This window comes from Neodiprion lecontei, chromosome 3 (genome assembly GCF_021901455.1).
Source record: "Neodiprion lecontei isolate iyNeoLeco1 chromosome 3, iyNeoLeco1.1, whole genome shotgun sequence".
Taxonomy (NCBI): Eukaryota; Metazoa; Arthropoda; class Insecta; order Hymenoptera; family Diprionidae; genus Neodiprion; species Neodiprion lecontei.
This window is the reverse complement of record NC_060262.1, coordinates 26,527,708-26,551,083: the sequence shown is the minus strand read 5'-3', so window position 1 is coordinate 26,551,083 and position 23,376 is coordinate 26,527,708. Positions and strand designations below refer to the sequence as shown.

At 44.9% G+C, this 23,376-nt stretch overlaps 1 protein-coding gene across 15 annotated transcripts in view; it reads right to left on the bottom strand.

Moving 5' to 3' along the window:
* Nucleotides 1-23,376, bottom strand: part of LOC107223939 (CUGBP Elav-like family member 4) — a 530,321-nt gene that overhangs the window by 64,972 nt on the left and 441,973 nt on the right. For 2 of the 15 annotated variants that reach the window (XM_046733425.1, XM_015663812.2), the window contains exon 1: nt 8,925-9,763. The exons of 12 other annotated variants lie outside the window; for them this stretch is intronic. Coding sequence is in view for 1 of the 3 variants with exons in the window: in XM_015663812.2 (XP_015519298.1) it covers nt 8,925-8,975 (51 nt within the window). In the remaining 2 variants the exon portion in view is untranslated. Of the gene's footprint in view, nt 1-1,053; nt 1,346-8,924; nt 9,764-23,376 lie in introns of those variants that run through there. One more of the 15 variants, XM_046733423.1, reaches the window with a different exon arrangement.

Below are 23,376 nucleotides of genomic sequence, written 5' to 3'. Positions count from 1 at the left end.
AGCAAATGCTGCATAGCTTTGCCGCTTGTTTGGATTCATTGTATTCAATAAGTTTCTAGACATTGGCTCAAATATTGCCAAATATTGATGACTTTTAAAAAGCTCGTTGCAGCGTATTTTTTTAATATATATATATATACATATTTCTTTTATTTCAACCACTTTAACCCCTTCCCGTACCATTTAGATCGACGAAACTCGGTTTCAAACAAGTGGCAGGCGTCAACGCGTCGTAAAGAAACCAGACTGATGCTCGAGAACAATCACAATACGAGCCGAAATGTAAATGCCTGTGATTTAGTCAATCATAAATTATTTAAAACAGACGCTTTCATGACAAAAAATTCAGAATACTTTCAAACTATTGGTGTGTTTTTTACCTTCTATCAAATCCATGATTAGAGCTTCGTACCTTCCTTTTCACTATTCTCACCTATAATTATACACCTTCGACGCTTTCTGGTTGGCGCAAACACATCACTATCACTGGATTCGTTATCATTGATTTCATTTAAAACTTTTGTATTTTGCATTCTGTAGTGGTTTGTTAAATTTCAATAACTAATCTGCTCTGTCACAGCAATTATGAGACTCGTGACCAACTCTCGTGGCGTACTGATAGAAACTAACATTCAATTACGACCTTTATATTACGATGTTTACGTTCACGAGCCTGGCTCGTGATGTTTATGTTTGGCCCGACTTTCTGTTCACGAGCCTGGCACGTCATATTAATGTTTGGGTCAAAATCTTCATCACGAGTCAGACTCGTTAAAGCACGGTAAGGGGTTAAGCCAGTGGCATAGTTTCATACAGTTAATTATCAGATTGGATATTGGATGCCGACAATTGTTCTTTATATACGCTGCTATAGAAGAATTCTGATGTGGAATTATTTCGATTTTTTTAAGAAGAAGTGCGTACAGGCAAAAAGTGTTTTCAAGATCAGAAATTTTCGGCAGGTTTTGAACTAATATGAATAATCCAAACGGACAGAAAAACACCATGGTTAAAATTTCATATCCATAAAAAAAAGTTTCGAGTTTCACTTACATGTCCCCTAAGCGTTTGACTCCTTGAACTGGTGAAATTCGGCTTCAGGAGCAGCGTGGTTTTGAATTATTCGTAATTTCGGCTCGAAACATCCATCGCGGTTCGGAAACCGCGGAAATAAAGAGTTAAAGAACATCCCGGGGGCACTGGAGCCGCGCGTCTTTAGAAAGCCGGGCGTGTACGTCGATGGCGTGCCAGCGAATGAGAAAGTTTTCATTATTTGTTCAGTTTACAGAGTCCTGCTTCAGGGTGTCCACCCTCGTCATTTCGCTCCTACTCAAACACGTCGGCACCGCGCTACCCCCGAGGAGGAGAAGGAGGAGGTTTCTGTCGCTGACAAGGCTTTCGAGCCAGATCCCCGAGGATGGTCGAGCCTTGGGCCAGGAACTCTCTTTCGGCGCTGCCGTGCCGCCTCGAACCCTTCGACGCCGGTTTCTCGTCCCCGAGTCCCTCGCGGCTGAACGACGACTCGCTGGAGCGAGACCAAACGGAACGGAACGGAACGGAACGGGGCGGGATGCGGAAGCGGGACGTGTACAAATAACATTGTTTATTTGAGATACGGGGAGCGGGATGCGTTATTCGCGAGCTGTTCCGGTTCGGCCGCGGGGCCTCCGAGGGGCGTCGATGCATGATTCATGACGCTAGGGACACCGCCTCGCCGCGATATCCTTTTAGGTTCGAGGCCCACCCACCGCACCGCGCTGTTTCTTGGCCCGCCGTGTTTCACCCTCGGCTCTCTTATTCTTCCTCCGAATCCTCGCTCTCCCTCCCCTTCCATCCTTGCCTCTCTCCCTCTTGCTCTTTATCTCTTTCGGGGTCGTTTTTCTTATCATCCCCGACCCGACTCCGATATTGGTGGTAAAACGAGAGGGTTGGTATTTCACCGATTTTTGCGGACGTACGCGAGACCTCGACCGACAGATTAAGCGTTGAAATTAATTGCGACGAACGGATTACATCTGCAGGTGTGCCGGGCGCGGAACGAGTTTTTACGTACGTACCTGTGTCCTAGGGATTGAGTAATCGAGGGGGAAAAATAATAAGCAGACCTCGTTTTGCTGTCCCTCAAACTCCGGACAGATCGATGCCTAATGGCGAGTTGAGTAACGGAAGTTGAGTGGTCGGCTGATAAAGCGAGAAAATAGAAACGGGGAAAAAATATATACACGTGGCGCGGGGACGAGGAGAATGGGAGTGAAAGGGGGAAAAAAAAATTCAACCAAACGGCGTTATTTTTGTGCCATTTTATGACTCGACCGAGTTTTGCAGAACCCCTCGGCACTTTATACAGCGTTTGTTTTTACAGTCCGTCCCCCGATAGACAGTTCGTGAAATACGACGCAGACGCCTAACGATGCAGGAGGCGGGCCAACTTTTCGAACATCCCTGTCGGCTTGACAAGGGACAACTAACTTTCCCAACTCTTCTCCGCTGCCGGATATCTTCCGGGCTTCTGTGCCAGTTATACCTACACGTATGTCTAAGCACCTGAAGCACACACGCGAAATGTCGGGGAATCAAAAGAGACGTCGGAGTGTTTGTTAATAAACTGAACGTTTTTCAGACAATTTCCAAGCGCTCGGAACGTTGGTCGTGTGAACGGTTAATTCTCCGAGGAGTGTGTAATGACTTTGCTTCGAACGCACACTGTCATCTGCAGACGCTAGTCAGTCCTAACGGAGGAGGCGACTTCAAACACAGGTTACCCTTGTCGCTTCAGGAAATTAAACTTTGACTCGATTACTGGCCATTAGTCGCGTGTTGTTGTCACGTCGTCAAGGCAACTCGGCTGTCCGTATAGATACAGGAAGTGAGATATCGCCGCCCTCTGGCCTCCTCGTTCCTCGGGTCAGCGACGAATGCATCACCCTGCAATGACGTCCGTTCTGTCTATTTTTTTGACTCCGTAAGACTTTTCCAAATTACAGTTGCGCGACAATCCAGATTAAGATTTTTATTTCCGCCCTAAGTCCTGGGTTGAGTAAGAGTAAATATGGGTACGTTTTAAGGAAGTGCCAAGAACGGTATCGAAGGATGAAATAAATATCTGTCCAGCGATATCAGTGACAAGGATAGCTTACACTGTTGAAATTTAGTGGGTCTTAGGAGGCTCGTACTTAAAAACAAATGGAATTTAAAACTCATTGCGACAAGGTCAAAGAAGATTCTCTTTCTGAGTACACGTTGAGCGTTATAAAAGTTTGATTACTTTTAAACGAAATTTTACAATTTTTTTTGAAATATTTAAAGTGTAACTGTACAGCATGTTCGTATCGAACATTATAAACGAGAATGAGAAACAAATTTGAGAGAATCAGGTAACGGATACTCGTTAGACAGTGTTAACCATTCTTCATGCCTATTGTGGTAACCTTGAGATGGTCGCGAAGTTTTGCATATCGATAGTCTTGAAATTGGATAAAATCACAAGGATGAGATATTTTTTCTCTGCAGGATACAGATTAAATTCGATGAACTAATTGCAACGAGTAATATATGATAAGTGTATTTGAGTCTTTAAACACGAAATAATCATGTAGCATTTTTCGTTTTTCATTTAAAAAAAAAAGGTAATCGCGGATGTTACGGGCAATCGAATTTCACCGATGTTGGAATATACTCGTACCTAATAGATGACGTTACATTGTTTTAGTTTTCAAGCCACAATGAAAACAAAAAATGACACAATTAATTTCGGTTTCTCTGTTAAATCAAACTTGAATAAATTTTCTTCCATTCAAAGATCGAATTGTAATAAAATTCTGTTGAAACGTACGAGGATTCGTTTTCTTCCCAAAAGTTTTCCCCCGTCAAAGGTGCGCGGACCCTCAAAATCGAACGGTCTATCGCAATAACCTGGCAAATAATATAATACACCGAGACTGGAGTATACCTAAGGTAGTTGTAGGTATACACGAGATTAGAGGAATATGCCACGTGCAATCCAAAGATAATTATAATCATACGTTGGCCTCGGTCGTCGTCGGGGAGTACATGCACTTAGAAAATCGATTCCTCGGAGAGACACCACTCAAGATGGATGGTAATAAGTAAATGTGTTTGCCAAGCCCCGAGCGCATATCCCGAGCAATTAATTAAGCTCGATTATCTATGTACACTGCGGGAAAGCATGCCACCAAGGGGAGATGCGAAATGATAGCCAACGTCTGCGCGTCGCTCTCCTCGCTCGTAGTTATATCGCTGCTGCAGATGAGTTGGTCGTGCAGTTGCATTGAACGTTCCACGAACCCGCAGCAGGCTGGAAGAAACACCAAAATCCGATCCTCGTTTAGCCCTTCGACGGTGCGCGCAACGGAAACTGTGCGAAACGATTCCTCTCCCGCTGCCGAAAATTTGTGCCAATTTTTCAGAAAAGATCGCTCCGCCGACCGTTACCAGCGGAATGCCGAGGGGGATGAAAGTAGAAAAAATGGGGAGCACGGTTGACTGGCTCTTAGGTTCTTAACGCGATGGTGCCTCGAGGGTGGCGGGGGGTGCTCGCTGCCCTCTGAATACGGTGCAAAATCCAGATACAGACTCCGCGCGCGTTGATAACCGCCAAATTGAATGGCGAATGTCGCTTCGGAAATTGAATAAGCTATCATGCCTGGGTCGAGCGGTGAGTGGGGCCTCGGTATTTGACCTGCTCGCCGTTGCCTGACTGTACCCAACTGCAATCAATGTACTGATTGGAGATGAGGGTTGGCCCCAACACTCTCCGCTCGTCCACGGCGACCACCATGATTTATGGAGGCGGCGACGGTATCCGGTGCCGACGCATTTCGTTACTTGATTAACCCGTAATATCATCCTCCTGCAAGGGGTGCCAATGACGGCCGAGCGTTGAGCGCTTCATCGGTGATTCGAGCGGTAGATATTCACGAAGGACGCCGGGAATTAAAAACGCCAGAGGTTAACCCAAAGACCGCCTTGCGTTGTATTACGCTGACTCGCGTTGAGCTGACTTTGGGATTTCCAGTATTCTTGGAAAAGTTAATTGGAAAAGAAGAGAATTTGACGTTGATCTCAATCCGGGTGTACGTATATACAGGGGACATCGTCTCATCGGTTCGGAGGAATCGGTGGAGTCAAACTTCGTTTGAATTACTGTCAGGGCTGGTATAAGCCCCCTTCGACGGAGTATAATTAACGGCGGGTAATTGCGTGTCCAAAGCTCAACTAGCTGCTCCGAACTTTAAGCTCCCGGGTAGGCGTCCAATTTTACGATACTTTTCAAGTGGCGTGTAATATATGTATATAAGATCGGAGAGGGAAGGTATGATATCGAACCCTCGGAAGATCGTTCGAAAATAACTTGTCACGCTGTATTTTTGTTACTTTTATTTTTATTAAGGATACGTAACGACTCGATGTTTTACGAAGGGCATAAAATTCGCCGGAATGCAGGGGCTGTGTACACTTGCCTTTTCTCCCGATAACGGGCGGAATCAAGTATTTCGCCGGCATTGCACACCCTGATCAGAGTGGTAAAAACCACACACGAGTTATGCCGATGCTCGAACTCTGATTTCATCGAGCAGAGTCGCACCGATAAACTCACAGACGTTTATAATCTATCACGCGTGACTTGTATAATCTTGCAGAAATATTTCATCACCGAGGCTGTTTCCTTTGCGAAATTGAATTGGATAACCAGACACATCGAGCCAAACATATTCTTTGTGCAGAGGGTGCGAAACGGGGGATAATGGCACAATTAAAAAAAAATCATTTCCTCCTTCGCGCTGATAGGAGAGTAAGATACGTCAATTGATCTCTTTTAGTAATTCGAAATGCACGATGTAACGAAGAACTTGAAGGACATGGAAGAGAATAAATCGTTGAGAATTTCTCTCTGGTATTTTTCACCCTACCAGGTATTCTCGCCCGTTCAAAGCGGCGTTTTCTATTTATTGGGCACGTGTTATCTGATCATTTTGTAAACGAATAAACTGGTGGCAAAGGTGTAATTTGAAAGCCCACAGCACACGTGTTGTTGGCAGGCGTGTTCCGTAAATATAACGCCAGTGGGGTTGGAACTTCGCTTTGCTTTGAGCTTCCAGGGGATTCGGCCCGGCCCTTCGCCTGCGTAATTTCGTTCTTCACAATCCCTAAATCGCTGCATTACAAATTTGTTGAATAATTGTTCGCAGTTGTTGAGATCGAGTTGTTCCGGCATCGCGATAACATCCGAAAAGCGTGTATCTCTCAGTCAGATCTTTCTTAAATTATGTGGCTTTGACTACGCTGACTGTTTCATTTTGGCACCACCGCAAAGCAGAGTGTCTTACATTTCATTCTTGTGTTGCAACAGCCGCGTGTTCGTTATTGTAGCATAAAAAACTATAAATCACTACATTTTGTCAGGACTTGGAACTGAATTGTGATTTAGTATGAGAAATCGTGTAAGGTAACCTATTCAAGTGGAAACTTTTTAAAACTTTGTTACTTTCGATTTGAAAATCGCCACTCTCCTGGTTTTTGAAAAATAATAACTGCTATTCAATTCCCTGCAAATTCGGTCATGCCTCGTGCAGAAATGTGCAAACATGCATGTTTATTAAAAAATGATTCAGTGCGGAGAAAGGTTACTTGAATCTTTTATATCAATTTCTGTATTATCAGATTCTTCATTGTCATAAAATATCGATGTGCATTACACGTTGCGCTAAAAGTTCACAGAACTGCAGTTTCAATCTCTGCCATATTTGTTTGTCACAAGCATTTTTCCGTATCGCGTGATTCGCGATTACCGATTTTCCCCCAACCCTGGAAGCAGTCCTCGAGTAACCCTCTAAAACGGAACCAATTATTCGACTTCAGCGCGGGGGTGATAATTTTCTATTTCTCACCTGCGTATAAGGAGTAGGCACGCGATTCGTAGGTATACGTCGTAGGTTTGAGGGTGAGGCAGAGGGTGTCGGGCAAGTGGCGGGAATTACGCGATGGCGGATATCTCGAGCTCGTAAAGTCGAAATAACTCGCGTTGAGGTGGAAGTTTCGCGGGTAATAGCAGCGGGGGCAACGTACGCGGCGTCGAGGCGAGACTTGGACGTCAGAGAGAGAGAGAGAGAGAGAGATAGAGAGAGACAGGACCGGCGAATTGATGGTCCCAGGATGTAAATGCCATCTGTGGCGTATGTGGCGAATACGGTATTATACACATATACAGAGGGGCCCGGATTGCAGGTGCGGGGGCGAGTGACCAGACCTGGCGCCGTTATGCGGAGACACATTCGCGCGTCTGTCGCTGCATTAATTGATGCACTGCTGTACATCAACACACGGCTCACCGCCGGCCACCATGTGAGAACCCGTCACGTGTTTGAAATGGCCTTGGACGTTGTGCCGGATGGCACGATGATCGCTGTTGCGAGAATATAGGCGTATACCTTGTAACGTTGTTGCTTGCAGCCGTTATTTAAATCCACCCTTAAAAATTTCGCTCGCTTAAAGTCGCTCCGCGGCTCAAGCATTTCCCTGAAAAAAAAAAAAAAAAAAAAAAAAAAAAAACTTTCGAGCTTTATTTTGCGAAATACGGAACCCGCGCGTTCTCAACTGGGATAAGATTTATGGACAATCTTCCCCGACCCGGCACCATGAATCTCCGGGCGAAAAAAGCGGACCCCAATTGATCCCGGATCGAGTGCATGCCCGACTGCCCTCGGCATGCGGAGCCTCTTGCAGACGCCGGATGTATTCTCGGAGGCAGGCATGGCGTATCCCGGTTCCTTCGTGGATAGATAATAGATTTAGAGAGAGGGAGAAAGACGCGCCGCGGAGTTCACTTTTGGTACGCGCAAGCTGTTTCACCACCGTACGCCTATTTTGTATAATTGTATTGCCCGAAAGTTCGGGGACATTATATTATGCACGCGAGTTTCCCAGAGACGAAATCAGCCACTCCTCTCACTCTACCTCACTCTCCGAGATATTATACACCGACCGCGAGCGAGAAATGCGAGCAAAATTTAGGCCAAGTGAATAAATTTAAACACGGTGAAACTGAAAGATTAATGCTCATGGAATATAAATTTTATACCGGGGGACGAATAACAGAGGGAGGATAAAATATGTTTCGCAACGGGCTGCGGCTCTGTTAACCGTATTAGCATGTCTCTCATATCGGTATTAAAAAGACTCGAATCATATGATTCGGTCCAGTCTTACAGTCCTAAAAAAAAAAAAAAAAAAAAACAAGAAAAAGAGAGAAACAAATAGTTTTTACCGAACAAACAATTTCAGTTTTCGAAAATACGCGGGGATATCGCGATGTCGGGATCTTGGGGCAATTTTGTCAATTGTTTCGCCAATCCTGTCATCATCCAATCGTGGATCATGGGGTGGGAAGTTTGCGTCTCCCCCAAACGCCAAGCGCTGACTAACATAAAAACCACGGGCGCATTAAAGCAGCTGTTTTTCCCATCGAGAGCGGGTGCAACGGGGTGCGACGACCGGGGCGCGTCATGGTGAGCCAGCTCGACTCCTGCACTCGAATGCGCGATGCATGCGTGAACGGCACGTCACCGTGTATGCATTATAAACACAAACTTGTTACGAGAATAAACCGTATACACCGTCCCGTCGTCGCTCCGTCCGACTAAAACACCCTTTACAGATTCCAGATGCGTACCCGCGTTAATTTAAGCAGGATCACGAAAATTATTTGCACCCGCGATTCGGTCTCCCGCCTATCAGAAATGATATTGTCCTTTGATTCTCCTAGGAAAATTAAATTGATCGTTTTTAACCAAATCTCCTACTTTCTGGTTGGTCGAAGTGGATTCGGAATCCGGTGTGTGATACATCGAAGATAATTGGAGGTAGTAAAAATTGCGATGATGATGGTAAACTGTGTGCACACTCACCATGTGAAAGTCGTTTCGGTGCGACGGCACCACCTCCATAATATGAACCATTGGTACCGTCGAGAAAGATTATATTCAATACAACTTCGTATCTAAAAAATTTTTTAAACTTCCGTGGCAAAACGTACCGACGTAAAACAACCTTATTTTTTACACTTCAATACTATATTTCATTGAACATCCGAGATAATATACTTTCTTTTTTTATCTATTTATATACATGTGTATGTACCATACATAGTACAGTTTCACAGAGATATGTAGGTCGTAAACTTTATTAAAAATAAGTTGGAATGTTTAAGTCGGATATTTAATTCTTCAGCTCCTTTTTTCCTCTTCTTGCAATAGTCAAACTATCAATCCATGTCAACAATTTCTTTTTATTTAAGTATTTTATTAATAAAAACAATAACATCAACCGCGAGTATTATCAACGCGTTCCCGTTTAACGCGGGACTGAGAGGACGAAACTGGTGGAGAAACGAATGACGAGTATCTGCGGGTTGCGTAGATTACGAGTTCGGTAAAAATTCGGTTTACTTTTGATAGAGTCGCGTCAAGTCGTTGTATCGTGTACCTACATTGAGGTGTACGCACGCATACAATACATACGTGTGTTTCAGTGTGTACGGGTTTAACTATTGGGTGAGGGATGTCGGGGTGGGGTGGTGAGGGGGTGATTCGGTATGGTTCGGTTCGGGTTTTGGCGAAACGTATTTGTAGAGATGGAGAAATCCGCGACGCTGTATAACCGAGGCGAGAGACTGTCCCAGCCAACGCTGCTACTGTTTACCGAATGAAATTGAACAGAGCTCCGAGAGCTATAGACAAAACCCCCAACGCAGTTCGTCCGCGACTGCTGCCCGAGCTTTATACGCACCCTCTAGTTCTCGCTCCCTTCCCCCTTCCCCCTGCCCATCATCCCCTCATCCCCCCTCCCCCCGCTCGCTTCCCTCGCCGCCCATGCCGCGCGCACCCCTCACCCTTCTTTCCACGCTCCCCCAGGCTCTCCCTCGAAACCCCGCTCTCACTCTCTCTCCCTCTCTCTCTCTCCTCTCTTATCCCCTACGAATTTCCCCTCTTTGCTACGCACCCTGCGAGGAAGCCCACGCACCCTCGCGCGCTCCCCGTATTGATAGACCGGAGCTCGTACCGACCAATCAAACGCGCGAAATGCTAGCTCGCTGCTTCGCGGTCGGCGGTGCTGCTGGGAAAGCGAAGAGGAAACGGGGCCTGACGCGGAGCTTATCGGGCCTTTGCCGAGGATCAGGGGTCCGCTTTCTTTATACACTAAGAATTTTCTTCTACTCCATTCGCGTCCTCGTTCCCCTTGACACAGAAGAAGCTTTCTTTCGTGCCAGATATACAGAATCTGCTAAATTCGACGAGGGGCGAAGGGACCGAGAGAATTCCCTTTGTTCATCATTTGACGAGGAACAGAAGCAGAACACTGCATCATGCAGGTTGATTGGTGTTTTTAAACGGGTATACCTACCCAATGTGCCATCCTTTTATCAAACTCACTGGGTAGTCGAACGGGTTTTGTCGCCAGCTATTGGAATCCTTTGGCACAATGACATAATATGCAACGATGAGCTTAACGAGCTGCATTCTACACCTGTGTGAGAACGTTACATCATCAAAGTTCCTAAAAAGTCGGCCTTTCCCTTGTTGAAAGAATTCATTCTCTTCAAGGCGCGCGCGTACAACCAATCGATCGTCATCGTTAAACGAATGAGATCCACAACCAAGTCACAGAGATTGCAAATAACAAATTTTCTGAAAAGTATAAAGCAACAACGTTCCAAATTCTCTAAATGAAATTATATCTCCAACGTTGTTAAGGCTTTCATGCTGAGCATGAGAAGTCTGATTTCTCAGTACTCGCAACTGCACGAATAATTTCTGACGGCGAAGTGTATAAAACCACTCCAACACCACCGTGGCGATCTTTGAACAGTCCGATCCGAGTCTCTGGTCTGTAGGCGGAGTTTAACGAGGAAGTTGGTTTAATCGCACGTAGGTGGATTCGATTGCAGCATGCGATGCTGGATCCGAAGTAAACTAGTCGGCGGTGAACACGCGACCGCTGGCTTGTCATCAGCTGTTGATCAACGCCGTGGTTGGTCCTGGGATATCGACTTGTTTCACCCCCGTATCTAGGAAAGCACGGAGCGGCGAGAGAAGCTACGGATGTAACAGTGGGTGCGCAGCAACCCTCCATGGCAACCCCTGGACGCCCTGGTCGCCCCGGTCTCTGGGTCCGCGATTAGCAGCCCTCGGGTGCCACGTACACGACCCTCTTACACTCCGGGATCTCTCCCCGCTCCGTCCCTTCGTTCCTCCACTTTCCCCGACCGTCCTTGCACCGAGCATATCATATCACCTTTGCGACTCCGCTCCTTCCTCTCAATATCGCCGAGTTTCTTCTTCGTCATTTTTCACAGCCGTACGCGGCGCTGCGCTCTCTCGAGCTCGTAAACGCTGTAATTGAAGCACCTAGGGCCGAGGATCAGTTTCAGATTTCAGAAATACTCACCCTTTGGAAACGGAGTAGAAGTACGTTCCGATATTTCCGGATATAAGCTTCGAGAGCTTGAATCAACGAAGAGAACGAACGGTCAGCCCGTCTCTCGTTCACGTTTCTTTCTCTTTCTCTCCATCCCTTCTTTTATAACATTCTTTCTTCCACGCCCTGACATCGCATACTCTAGCTCACCCTCTACGCATCGGTCATCAGGCATCCACACGCAATCAGCTGGTTATTTCAATACCCAGTCCGTTACCAGCTGCAGGGCTTCCTATCAGACGGGATTCACTAGCACACGATTTCGTGGAATTATCGATCTGATTCACGTTCGTTGTCCACCAACGCATTATGAATTTTCACCGATCAATCACCGCTGGTTAATTTCTTCATATTTCACGATGTGCCGCCTGGTCGGTTCGGCTTTCAGAATTCAATGTTAATTAGACAGCAAAAATGTCCCTAGGTTCGTTAGTTCGTTGGGTCAAGACCGGAGAATTCGTCATGAACATTTCGTGTACATATAGTTGAAATATGGCGAGTGGGTACAGTGCTGGTTATATGAACAAAAGAATAACATACGTCTGAAGGGTGCACGAGACTCGCGAGCGTCGAGGGCAAAAGGTAAACTGGGAAGGGGACTCGATTAGATTGCACCAGGTGTGTTAAAAGGTTGAGTTAGGCAGCGGGCTCCCAGGGAGAGTTCAACGACCCTCGGTATCACGAAAATATCAAACCGACGAGAAAATCATGCGAAACCATCCACGTATGCAACTCAAAAATCGTCACAGTGTTTTAATTAACAAAAGATGTTTCCCCGAGTTAAGATTTTTATTTTTCGGTATAGTTCAAAGATGCGTGAAACAAAGAGGTGATACCGCTTTAAACTGAAATTATTTTCCTTCAATTTTCATATGATAGACACAAAGGAAGTTTTTTTTAACAATTTTTCGAAACAATTTAAAAACGAATACCAGTGACTGAATTTCACTTTCAGTCTTTATCGATATTTTACCAACCAGATCCAAATAATGCACGGTAATTATTGTACGAGCACGATAAGTGACTTAAATTTAACGACGACGTACGGAAGAGGTTCAAAGAACTGTATCGCGCATGCTTCAGGTCAATCAAAAAAGACTGAGGCAACGGCCTGTAAAACCGTTCTGTCGAACCGGTTATTAGTCTACTTACGCTCATTTATGGAAGAATACGTTCTTGGGGAATCGAACGGAAACGTGAAAGACAAGCTCACGGTAGACTGATGATCCGTTTAAAAATATTCAATTGGCAAAGTTTATTTTCACATCGACGTTCGAGAGTCCTTCTTATAAGGCAGTACATAACGTCGATACTTCACTAACGTGCTTTGTTAAGAGGTAAGCCTCTTACCTAACTTTGTAAGTAGCATTTAACCGATGACAGAGTGATCTAATTTTAACTTGAACTTTCGGTAAAATTGAGATGGCTTCCTATCCGTCATTTTGATTTTAAAAATCCTTTCCAATGTCCCAAAAGTAACATATTAAATTAAAAAACTGATTCGAGACACGGATGTGCTAAAAAAATCTTTACGTAAATTCACCAAATTGTTATTTTTTTCTTACAATCACGACAAATCAGCCAGCGCTTGAAAATTTCGATGGTGTATCATCGGTACAATGTCATCAAGTTGCGATGGCTAAAAAGCTTGAGTGTGAATACGATAATCACAAAAATCACAAATACGTAATTTTGTGTCTGCAGATAATTCTGACGCAAAAGTTTCATTTAAAAATTTCATCCACACGTTATTTCCAATACTACTAACAACAAGCTAAACGATAAACGCACTCGGGGAAGGGAATATTTATTCAAGGGTAAAGACCTTGCGTTGACGCGTATGAGTGGCAGTTGTCGGTCTTTGGTAAATCAGTTTTTTTCCTCCGAGTTGAATAAATTTTTAATCGCGAGCAATCGGTGAACGTAACGCTGCTTTATTCCCGGTCTTTGTCAGATGCAGGATCTAGTAACCCCTTTCGCACAATGCCTATACATGTATATTTATAAAGCATGCGAGTATACGTGTAAAATATACAGTATGTGCGCGTGTATACATACGCACATTTCCATGCGAGGGTACCTATAATGTATTGGCATATAGGGCAGGACAGGCGGACGCGGTAAGTAGTGCCTAGTAGTGTACGAGAGGGATAGAAATTGAAGGTGGGCGCCTCGTGAACAAGGGGATAAGGCGCGGGGACGAAGCGAAACGGTCTTTGTCCTCCCCCGGTTCCAACGTAGTTACATAATTCCATTATTTATAGCCAATATCCAACCGACTAAGGGATGGAAGGGAAGAGAGGAGACGAGAGCTTAACCTAATTAATTTACAAACTCTTTCCTTTTCCGAATAGATTCGCACCGGTGATGCGATTGATTGAAAATGGCTATTTTTTTTGTCAACATCTTCTCTCTAGTTCCTTTCGTTGTCGATCGTAATTTCTTTGTGGTTTTTTTCTCTCTCTCTTTTTTCCCCCTAGTGCAAGGCTTGTCGCTGATTATTTTGTTGGTGGAAGCGTGCTGCTGTTTTAAATAATTAGCTCACCAAAGCTGAATATATTTTTAAACAGAGAGGAAAATGAGAGAGAACTGACACTTTTCAATTCAGTGGGATTTAATTTACATGACTTGTGAGAAAAAAAAGTGAGAAACAATGTTCTCCATTTTATTTTTCTCTCGCATTATTTTCCCGCGAGTAGAAGGTAACGTCTGCATTTGAAAACTTTGATTATAAAAATATACATCAGAGCAAAGTTGATTTTATTTATATTCATATTTTCCCGTCTTGTATTTGATTCGTTATCCGATTCTTTTTTTCCTTTTTTTCCGCCTCGACATTTTTCATTTCTTCGTACGGCTATACAGTCTAATTACGTAACGTCGAATCAAACCACGCCAACCCATTTAGCCCCAAGGTAGTTGCTACACTTTCAGAAATTACGAAACCGAATCTCGTTCACGAAGCAAATTCCCGTTTTTCAACTTGTGACGGTACCGAGTTCACTTTTAACCTTCTTTCATTACACCTCATTCATTATTACTATTATTATCATTATTATGACTATTATTATACTGTTATTACGCCTTTCAGAATTTAACTTGATATAAATTTGAAGGTACGATTTGCAGTATTCTGAAGGGATGAAATTACGTCGGAATTCTTTTCCCTTCCCCATTTCACTCATATATTTGTACATCGTTGTTATACGGAACCTCCCCCCCCCTGCCCCTACTCTCGGCAATTGCATTTCGTAATATATATTAATACACATTACATACACACGCACTCATATATCCATATTTCTTCCCCCTCTTTTTCTTTACATCACTTATTTTTTTCATCTTGCAACAAGCGGAGGTTTAATTGTTATCACGGTATATCTGGCAGTGACACCTGGACAGGCGGTATTGTCGATGCCGCGGAGCAATGGAAGGTGAAACGGAACGGGGGACGGGAGGGGGATGAGGATTGCCGGATGAGGTATGAGGGGCGGGGAGGCGGGGAGGTCAAAGCGTGGACGCTAGGCGTTGTCGTCGACGTCGACGTCGGCGACTAGGGCGAGTGGCGGCGCAGCAAAGAGGGAGCAGGGAGAAAGGTGGAGAAGAAGGGTGGACGGGGGGTCGGGGCAAGGAGGGGGACGCCTTGCTCCGTTCCCGCGTTGAATTATTGAGACGCCGGCAGATCGATGTTACAAAAGGAAAACGGCAAAGCGACTGAAATGAGGGGGCATTTCGCGGCTGCTATCCATTATGCACGCGGTGCGGGTGGTCGGGGGTTGCTCGGTGGCTAGGCGCATATTGTGAAGTGGCCGGATTGGTATCTTATATTACACTTGTACCCATCTGCTAGGTGCGCAGCTCTGCAACCACTGCAAAAGCTGAAGCTGAAGAAGCCTTGTGAAAAGGGCATAAGGTGAAAATTAACGGTCTTCCCGAGTCACGCGAATCGCGTAGCGTTCGTTCAAGCGACAGAGATTTCTATCAATTTATATTTCGATCTCTCATGTACGGATGCGATTGATAATACCGATTCTTGTCCAACTTACAATCCCCGGTAAGCTTGTTATACGATATTTGCGAGTAATATGCTTATACGTCCAGCTTGTACCTTTCATACTTTCCTGCGAGTTTCGGCTCGGCATCGCTTAAGCCGGTTCAGATTATTATCTCGGTGGCAACGTTAGATATATTGCAAATGTACGTGGTCGAACGTATTCAGCAAATCGCCCGTTTTACCTTCCCAGTCGGGGAGTTTACCACGTGGCCTAAAAGTTTCGCGAAAACTTTTACGTATTATTATTACAGTAATTGTCTGTCGGGGGTGAGCTTTATGACGGGACTGGAAAGTATCGACGGAACGCTTACGTACTTATACGAATATACCTGTGTTTTGTCTGCGGTCGAGGGAGACGCGAAAGCTCTAAAACTAGACAAAAAGTTATCAGTCTGACACGTTATTCTTACGTTTGCAAGCCTCGTTCCGATCTGAAAAAGCTTTACGTTAGGTACTAAAATTAGTGAAAAAAAAAAGAAACAAAAACCAGCTGATTATAGTTCGTGACTCAACACAGCAGAGATGTTTGAAAATAGCTGTTGTCAATAATCTACTGGGAATAGTTAGTGAGGAACAATTTGCAGCTTTCACATTATACCCGACGAAAAAGATAACGGTTTTTATACAAAATTCGTGCGTAAATTTATAGAGTAAATATTGAACATATTGTATGTAACAGGAACAATATTCGTATCTACGAATCGCATGAAAATGTTGAATAGTAATTTATCAATTCATTGAAGCCGTGAACTCGCAGTGAAATAAAATAGCGCAATCGTTATTACTGTAATGCTCGGAAATGTTTTCTCCATCGATATCTATAAAAGCGTACCACGCACCATTGGGAGCAATTAAAATTGTTAGTCTGTCTTGCTTTCGTCCTCACCACGGATAATTACAAAACTCGCAAGAGGCGTGTATATACATATAATATATATATATATACATATATATAGTAAGATCGAACTTTCAATGGTTTCTATAGTTTCTCGTATTTCATTTTCCCTCCGAGGATAAAACGATAAAACTTTCCCTTCCAAAGAATAATATTCTTACTTACTCAAGCTCCCGCAAGACCAAAGCCATACACGAATGCCCAAGTTGGACGTTCACGGTTTCTTCGTTCGACATACCGCACTTGTCGTAAATTTTTTTCACTCCTCGTTATCCTCGCGGCTTCGACTCGGTTCTGTGCACCTATATCCGCGCACTTATCCATATCGGGTGATAATTGCTCAAAAGGGAGTGAGAAAAAGCAAGAAATTGTTTTCTCAACTCGCTGCAGGGGCGATGTCGTACTACCTCGAAGAGAATTCTTCCACTCGACCACGATCGATTATTACTGTTATCGCTGTTCCGATGGCGTAAACAAAGGAACCTCGTAGACCGAGACGCTAGATGCTGATAGGAGGTCAGGTGACGCGACGATGGCTGCGTCGCGACGCCCTGAAAGAGCGGAGAATATCGCAGAAGATAGCGTTTCGCCGTTTTCTCTTTGCCTGCAAAGTTGAGCACAGGATGAGGATGAGTCTCACCAGTCGATATCAGCTGCCCTCGATACCTTCCCTCCCCCTCCTCCTCCTCGTCCTCCCTTTCCCTTTCCCTTTCCCTTCATCCCGTTCACCCTTCACCTCGTAGGTACCGCTCTTCTCGCTTGTGCTTTTCCCCGAATATTCTTTTACTCCCTTCCTTTCTTACATGCTTCGGAACTGTATTCAATCTCTCTCTTTGCCACGCGTGCAAAATTGGAATCCAGATCCATACACGTACACGTGTAATCTCCATATGTATAATCTAGATCCATCCGTACACACGTTTCGTCGAATGTGTTTTATTTTCAGAAGAATATACCCGTGTTACGTGCTCTATACCTTTGTGTGTTTTTCACCGTTTCAGTTTCGGTATACCAACTTTGTTTGTCGCCGTCGCGTACGCCACGTAATCGAGCGTAAATCCTCCGTTTTTATTCGATTCCACGGTGAAACTTCGCTACGTACTCACTTTTTTAACGAGTCTATACCCAGCTATGTGTACCCCCGAAGTCTGACGGCGCATACTTTCATATCAATGCTCAGACCCACATGCTCATTTGGCATGCGGTTCGATTGAGTGACAGGGTGTAGCTACACCCCAGGCCAGGCGGTATATGTATAAACATTAAACATAGATCTGTTGCTGAAGGAGCGTCGGGCATGTATGAGAAGGGTGAATCGAAGTTGGACAACATGTAGCATGCAGGTTCATTCGATTGCTATGACCCAAGTGGCACTAGATGGTCAGCCCAGCAGCCCCGCTGTAACCAAGTCCTTCACGCGTCAGAATGATACGTTAGTTTTTTTTTTTTTGTTCGACTGCATTAAATTTTGTTGCAAATCCATCGTGATGAATTCAACGAACAGTGGTCCAAACGTTTTGTGCTTAACAGGATGTACGTAGGTGGTTCGACTGATCGGACAGGGAATTAAACCCGATTAACTGCTACAATCAGCTGATGTGATTATTATAATGAATCGATTTTGAAAAACAGTTTTAGCGTGCGCGACGCGTTATACGAATATACAAATAATCGAATGGGAATTACGCTACGTGACCGAAAGTCCGTTAGGCAGTGGTTTTTTTTTTCGCTGTATTCCTTGAATATTCGAAAAATTGAGTATTATACCGTTATAAATATGCACATATCTGAACTGGTCCCCGGTAATACGTGCGCTTGGGGAAACCTGCAGAGAAAAATAATCGCTCTGAGAGAAAAGCGTGTGCACAATCATTTCTGCTCTTTTGAAAATACTAGAGTACGTCACATCAATTATGCATTAATTATACCATCCATTGTGTATATTATTGGATTTAAAATAATAGCAGGAAGTTTATACGCGGACTTGACGCCAGATGCAAATAATTCATCGTTGCGGCATGTCGGCTGCATCGAACCAAACAGGGTGAGAATTTGTTCAACACGAGCAACGAGATCGTTAATCCAGATTTCAACGTCAGGAAATAAGATTTCATCTCCTATTAGACCGAACAGACGCTTTGTTTCAGACTAAATGTAGTTGTATCGTTCACGGACCGCATATCACGCACAATTTCAATCACGAGTCATCGCCAATCATCTCCGACTGTGACGTGATCGTTCTGCCCGACGGGATTATTTTTGCCCCTGTAGTATCGCTAGCCCATAAGCAATTGGGCGGAGAGGAAAATCGGAGAGAAATGAAGTTAGGGATCTTGATCGAAAAATCTGCCATTAGTCTGAAAAGCAAACCAGCTTATTGACCGGCTAGCCTGACGAGTCTGACCGATAATAATAACCAGACCCCAATCGGGTGTCATTGACCTTTGCGAGAACCCAGAATCCGATGGGTTGCTGCTGGAGTCGACGGACGCCCGGGTAGAGGGTCACCCTTTTGATGAGGGTTCGAGATGGATGATGGCCAATATTTAGGAATTGTGCGGCGGTAAAAATGTTTCTACATTTACCGGGCTCGCTACAGATCCGACCGCGACTCGAGAACCCGTCAATCATGCAATGCGGTGAACACTTAGATATTGGCACTGTAATTTTCTCGTGAATCCACAATTTCAACCCCTGCACCTAACAAACGTGTGTATATTTTATCAAAAATACAGCTCACGCGGAAGGGTGAAAAATACGAGAAAAATTTCTCGGCCCCACTACACGATAGATGTAACAGTGTGAGGGTGGACAGTTATGATAGGTACATACATCAGGGGTCGACGCGGGGGCGAATTAACCCTCGTCTGACTTTTCCCAGGGACAGACGTCAACTTGCAATCAAGTACCTAATAAGGTTTACCCGGCTCATCGTGTGTACCTACACGTGTACACGTAGCGGCCATCGATGTACCCGCGTATATGTATGTACGCCTAAACACTGGAATGCGGTAATCGGCTTTCACCGACCAAATACCGTCCGGCCGAACGAACGAAGGCATCGAATATAAAGCCTTTTATCTGAATTACGCCCGAATGGACTAAAACCTCTTGACAATTCCCATCCCGCACGGAAGACTTCCACCGCTAAGTATTCCATGCGCACCTGCAGTGTAGAAGACTTTTCGGATCACTGGAAAAACTGACAATAAATCCGAGACAATCGGCGTTGTCGTCGTGCCTGTCAATCGCCACGTTCCAATGCTAGAAATTGGTGGCCAACACGCCTTGGGCGTGGCTGGACAATATGGCGCCGGAAAAGCAATCAGTCAGATCGCGCGAACACAAAGGCATAGGAAAAATCGTGCAACCTGCACAGTCTTTTACTTAGCTACGTTGAGTCGATACGATGGCAAACCAGCTTTCTAATCAAATGTACGAGGCTCTTGGAGTCTTAAGTCTTCGGTGGTTTTACTCTATTCTTTGCTAACAAATTCACCGCGGTATTCGAAGAAAGCAGGTAATAACAACTTTGAGAAAATTAGACGGAATTAACAACATGTGTGAAAGTCTCTGTAAGGTTTTCTTCACCTTAGCGTTTACCACCATGGTAGTCGTTGAATGGCAAGAACATAGTAGAGGGTTCTGCTCACGAGTCTGAAAGCGGTATCACCAGAAAGCGAAGGCATGAACTTTTATCGCGTTATTTTGAGGGTCAAGTTATCGATTCGAGACGCTTATGTGTTCACGGATACTTGGAGGCGAGTCGTTATCAGATAATGCGACTATGGTTCGGTCACTTTTCTTCTCCACGCCACCCAAACTCGAGTACATATCTCTCGCCAGATGTCGCCAAGAAATTTCTCGCCCCGAAATTATTCGTCCTCTATAAAATGAACAAAAGCATAAAGGAGTATAATGGTATCATTATTTTGTATTGAGAATGCTAACCTCCTTTATACCCGATATGAAGAACTCGATATTTTACCAGATGCGACATTGCTACACTTCTACATTGATAATGATGAACTCCTTGTGCGAAGCAAATAAGCACTAATATAATCACAGTGCATTTGAAATGCATATAGATTTTTCGTATACTCGCTGCCTTCGTTGTTTCGAAATTTAATTCTTAAGATCACTCATCTGAACCGTTGCTACTGCTATGAAACTTTCCCTTATTTTCTTTCCAAGATACGACAAGCTCGAGCTTTCTGCCCTGCGACATAGTTACTGTGCTACTCAGATTACTTGACAGTTCACAATTATGATAACGCCGTCCTACTCCACGTTCTGCATCGTCGCGGATGATCCGTACTACAAAGTCTGAATACCGTGATGACGCATAGCAGTCCTAGCAGGAGGGCAAGGTTTGCTTCGTTACCTTCTTGAATATTCAAGAGTGTTGACGCAACCCCGGGTGCATCGCGAGATTTCAATATGTTTGGCAATATGCAAATGGCCTTGTAAATATCGATGTCGGTAGATGGAGCGAGGCTGGTCTACGGGTCAAACCTTCAACACTAGCGCTCGTCGCTGAGCGTCTTTGACCCGAACAAAGGCTGTACCTTGTCTTTGCTATAACAATCGCCTGTATCGTCCAGACGACTGAAAGTTCCGTTACTGACCGGTGAAGGTCAGACGACGATAATTGCATTAATCTCGATCAAGTTCATTGACCCATCGTATGGGACTATCCAGGACAAGTTGCATGGGAATGGAAGGCTGACCTAGAGGAGTTGTGAGAGTATCAAGGCGTTTATGGGTATTGGCGGCTCGGTGTAAAAAAACGTCTTTTTCTGCACGGTCGAAGTCGTGCACGTGTCGTGTGTCTGACGGTGGCGTATGGTGAGCCGCGCAGGGTGTAACACACGTACGTACGTGCGATAATATGATATATGTATGACATGTATGTATGCATAGATATAACGTCGAAGTAGGTATCGATACGTCGGCGCAAGTCTCTAGGGGATATATTACGGCTACTCAAGCAACGTTATCAGTGCGCAATTCATATTGAAGTCTCTGGAGATCAGTCGGAATTGGCCGAGCTGCGGATGTGGGGTAGAAGCCAGGGGCGCACAGACGGTGGCGGACACATGCCGACGACACAGCCGATTCCTTGTTGAGACTCGTAAAGACTTAGCGACGATCCCAGCGGCTTGGCCGAAGGCAGGAAAGCTGCGGAGGCAGTTGAGAACGACAGAAGCCAGCTCTTTGGGATGGCTTATCGCCGGGAAGCAGGCGCACGCTTTTTCCAGAAAGACCCCGAGAGCAGAGTAGTAGGCCCTCTCGCGGAGACCAGATTACTCTCCTCCTATTTCATCTTCCCTCCGTTCCCTTATCCCTCGTTCTTTTCATCCGCCCTCTTCTCTATCCACTCTCCGCGTGAATTCTCCGCCGATTCTCACGCGCTGAAACCGTAGCCTCTAGCCTCTATTCCCTTCACGCTTGGCGTGCAGCTTCTCATACCTCCGCCACTTTTCGTTCCTCCTCGATTATCTCCTCTGTTCTTCCTTCGCCTCGTGTTTAGGGCGCACCCTGCATTCCGGCCGACGAACCCATTACCGAGACGCTGAACAACGGAATCCGAGAAATAACGATTCTAATAATACAGCCAGAAGACGCCGACGAGTCGCGGTAGGAAATGCTTGAATATATTCCGATAGGAGCGGTCCCTTCGATTTTATGTCCGCTGTATGCGTAACGCGGAGAAGCTGAGGACATCGTCTCGCGATACTTCATGTTGCTAATCGGAATTACTCTTTCCGCAAAATCTCACGAATTTACTCAGCTATCGGCGAATCAACCTTTCCTCGATATTTCGATCTTGGCATTTTAACCGGGAGATGTTTCTCGAATGAGTATAGCTTACACACACTGACGATCGAGAATTACTCGGCGCTCGAATTACTCTGTAATGTATCTGCCTTCAATGCGTTACACCGACTACACCGAATTATTCCTAGTGAAATTTTCACCTGATCATTCGCGGGGAAATTGTTGATCGATCGAACCTTCGCCGAGAGTCGGTTGAAACGAGATGGGCGTTCCTTAATTTCATCTCGCTGGGAGTTTACCTCAGGTATTTGCTTTGGATCCCAAAATTCAGTAACGATCGTTCTAAGCACCGGGTTCAAGGGGAGATTACTTCAGCTTTTATGGCTCTCCGACTGCAAAAGGGCCGCGATTTTGGCAGACAACTGCTTCTCCCTATCGTAGCTAAGGGAAAAAATATACGCAAGAATACCTTGAGCAGTGCGTGTTGGGTTTGCCTAATCCGGGCGGGATTAGACGCGAAACAATTGCCAAGTGCTTTCTATTCTAGTTTGGCATTCGTACGTATTTCACGAGATGTTCACGCACTGTCTTTTTTGCACTTTCCGCTCCCCGACGTAACGATAAGCGTCGTTACTGCGCTTTCGTATATTGCATCCACGCTTCGTTAGACAGCATTTTTCACCATTATCGAACGTCGGCCGGAGCATCGTTCCACGCTGAGCTGACGACTTTCCGTTTCGCCTACCAGGGAAGCGAATGGTAAGGAATTTTTTCCAAATAGACCAAAATGATTCGCGACCTGCACACGTAAGTTTGACGTGAACTATTTGATTTCGGTGATTCGCCAATTTCGAATGGTACTTTTACACACAATCCGATAAAAATTTTGTTTCAAATATCATACGTACGCAACTCTGTACTTGCGCGGTACGTGTAATAAGTATGAGGATGCAACGTTCATTTGAACGATTGTCAATGAGAGACGCAGTCAATCGGGCTTTGTTTCCTCTACATCGATGTCCAAATGCGGAATAACTCGGTTATCGTTAATAAAGTTCCTCTAATTAACTAATGCACTTTCGGCGCTTTCGTCATGCAGAGCTGCAACAAGTTCGATCGTGAGACGGCAAGTTGTGCGTAGTGTGTGTTTGTC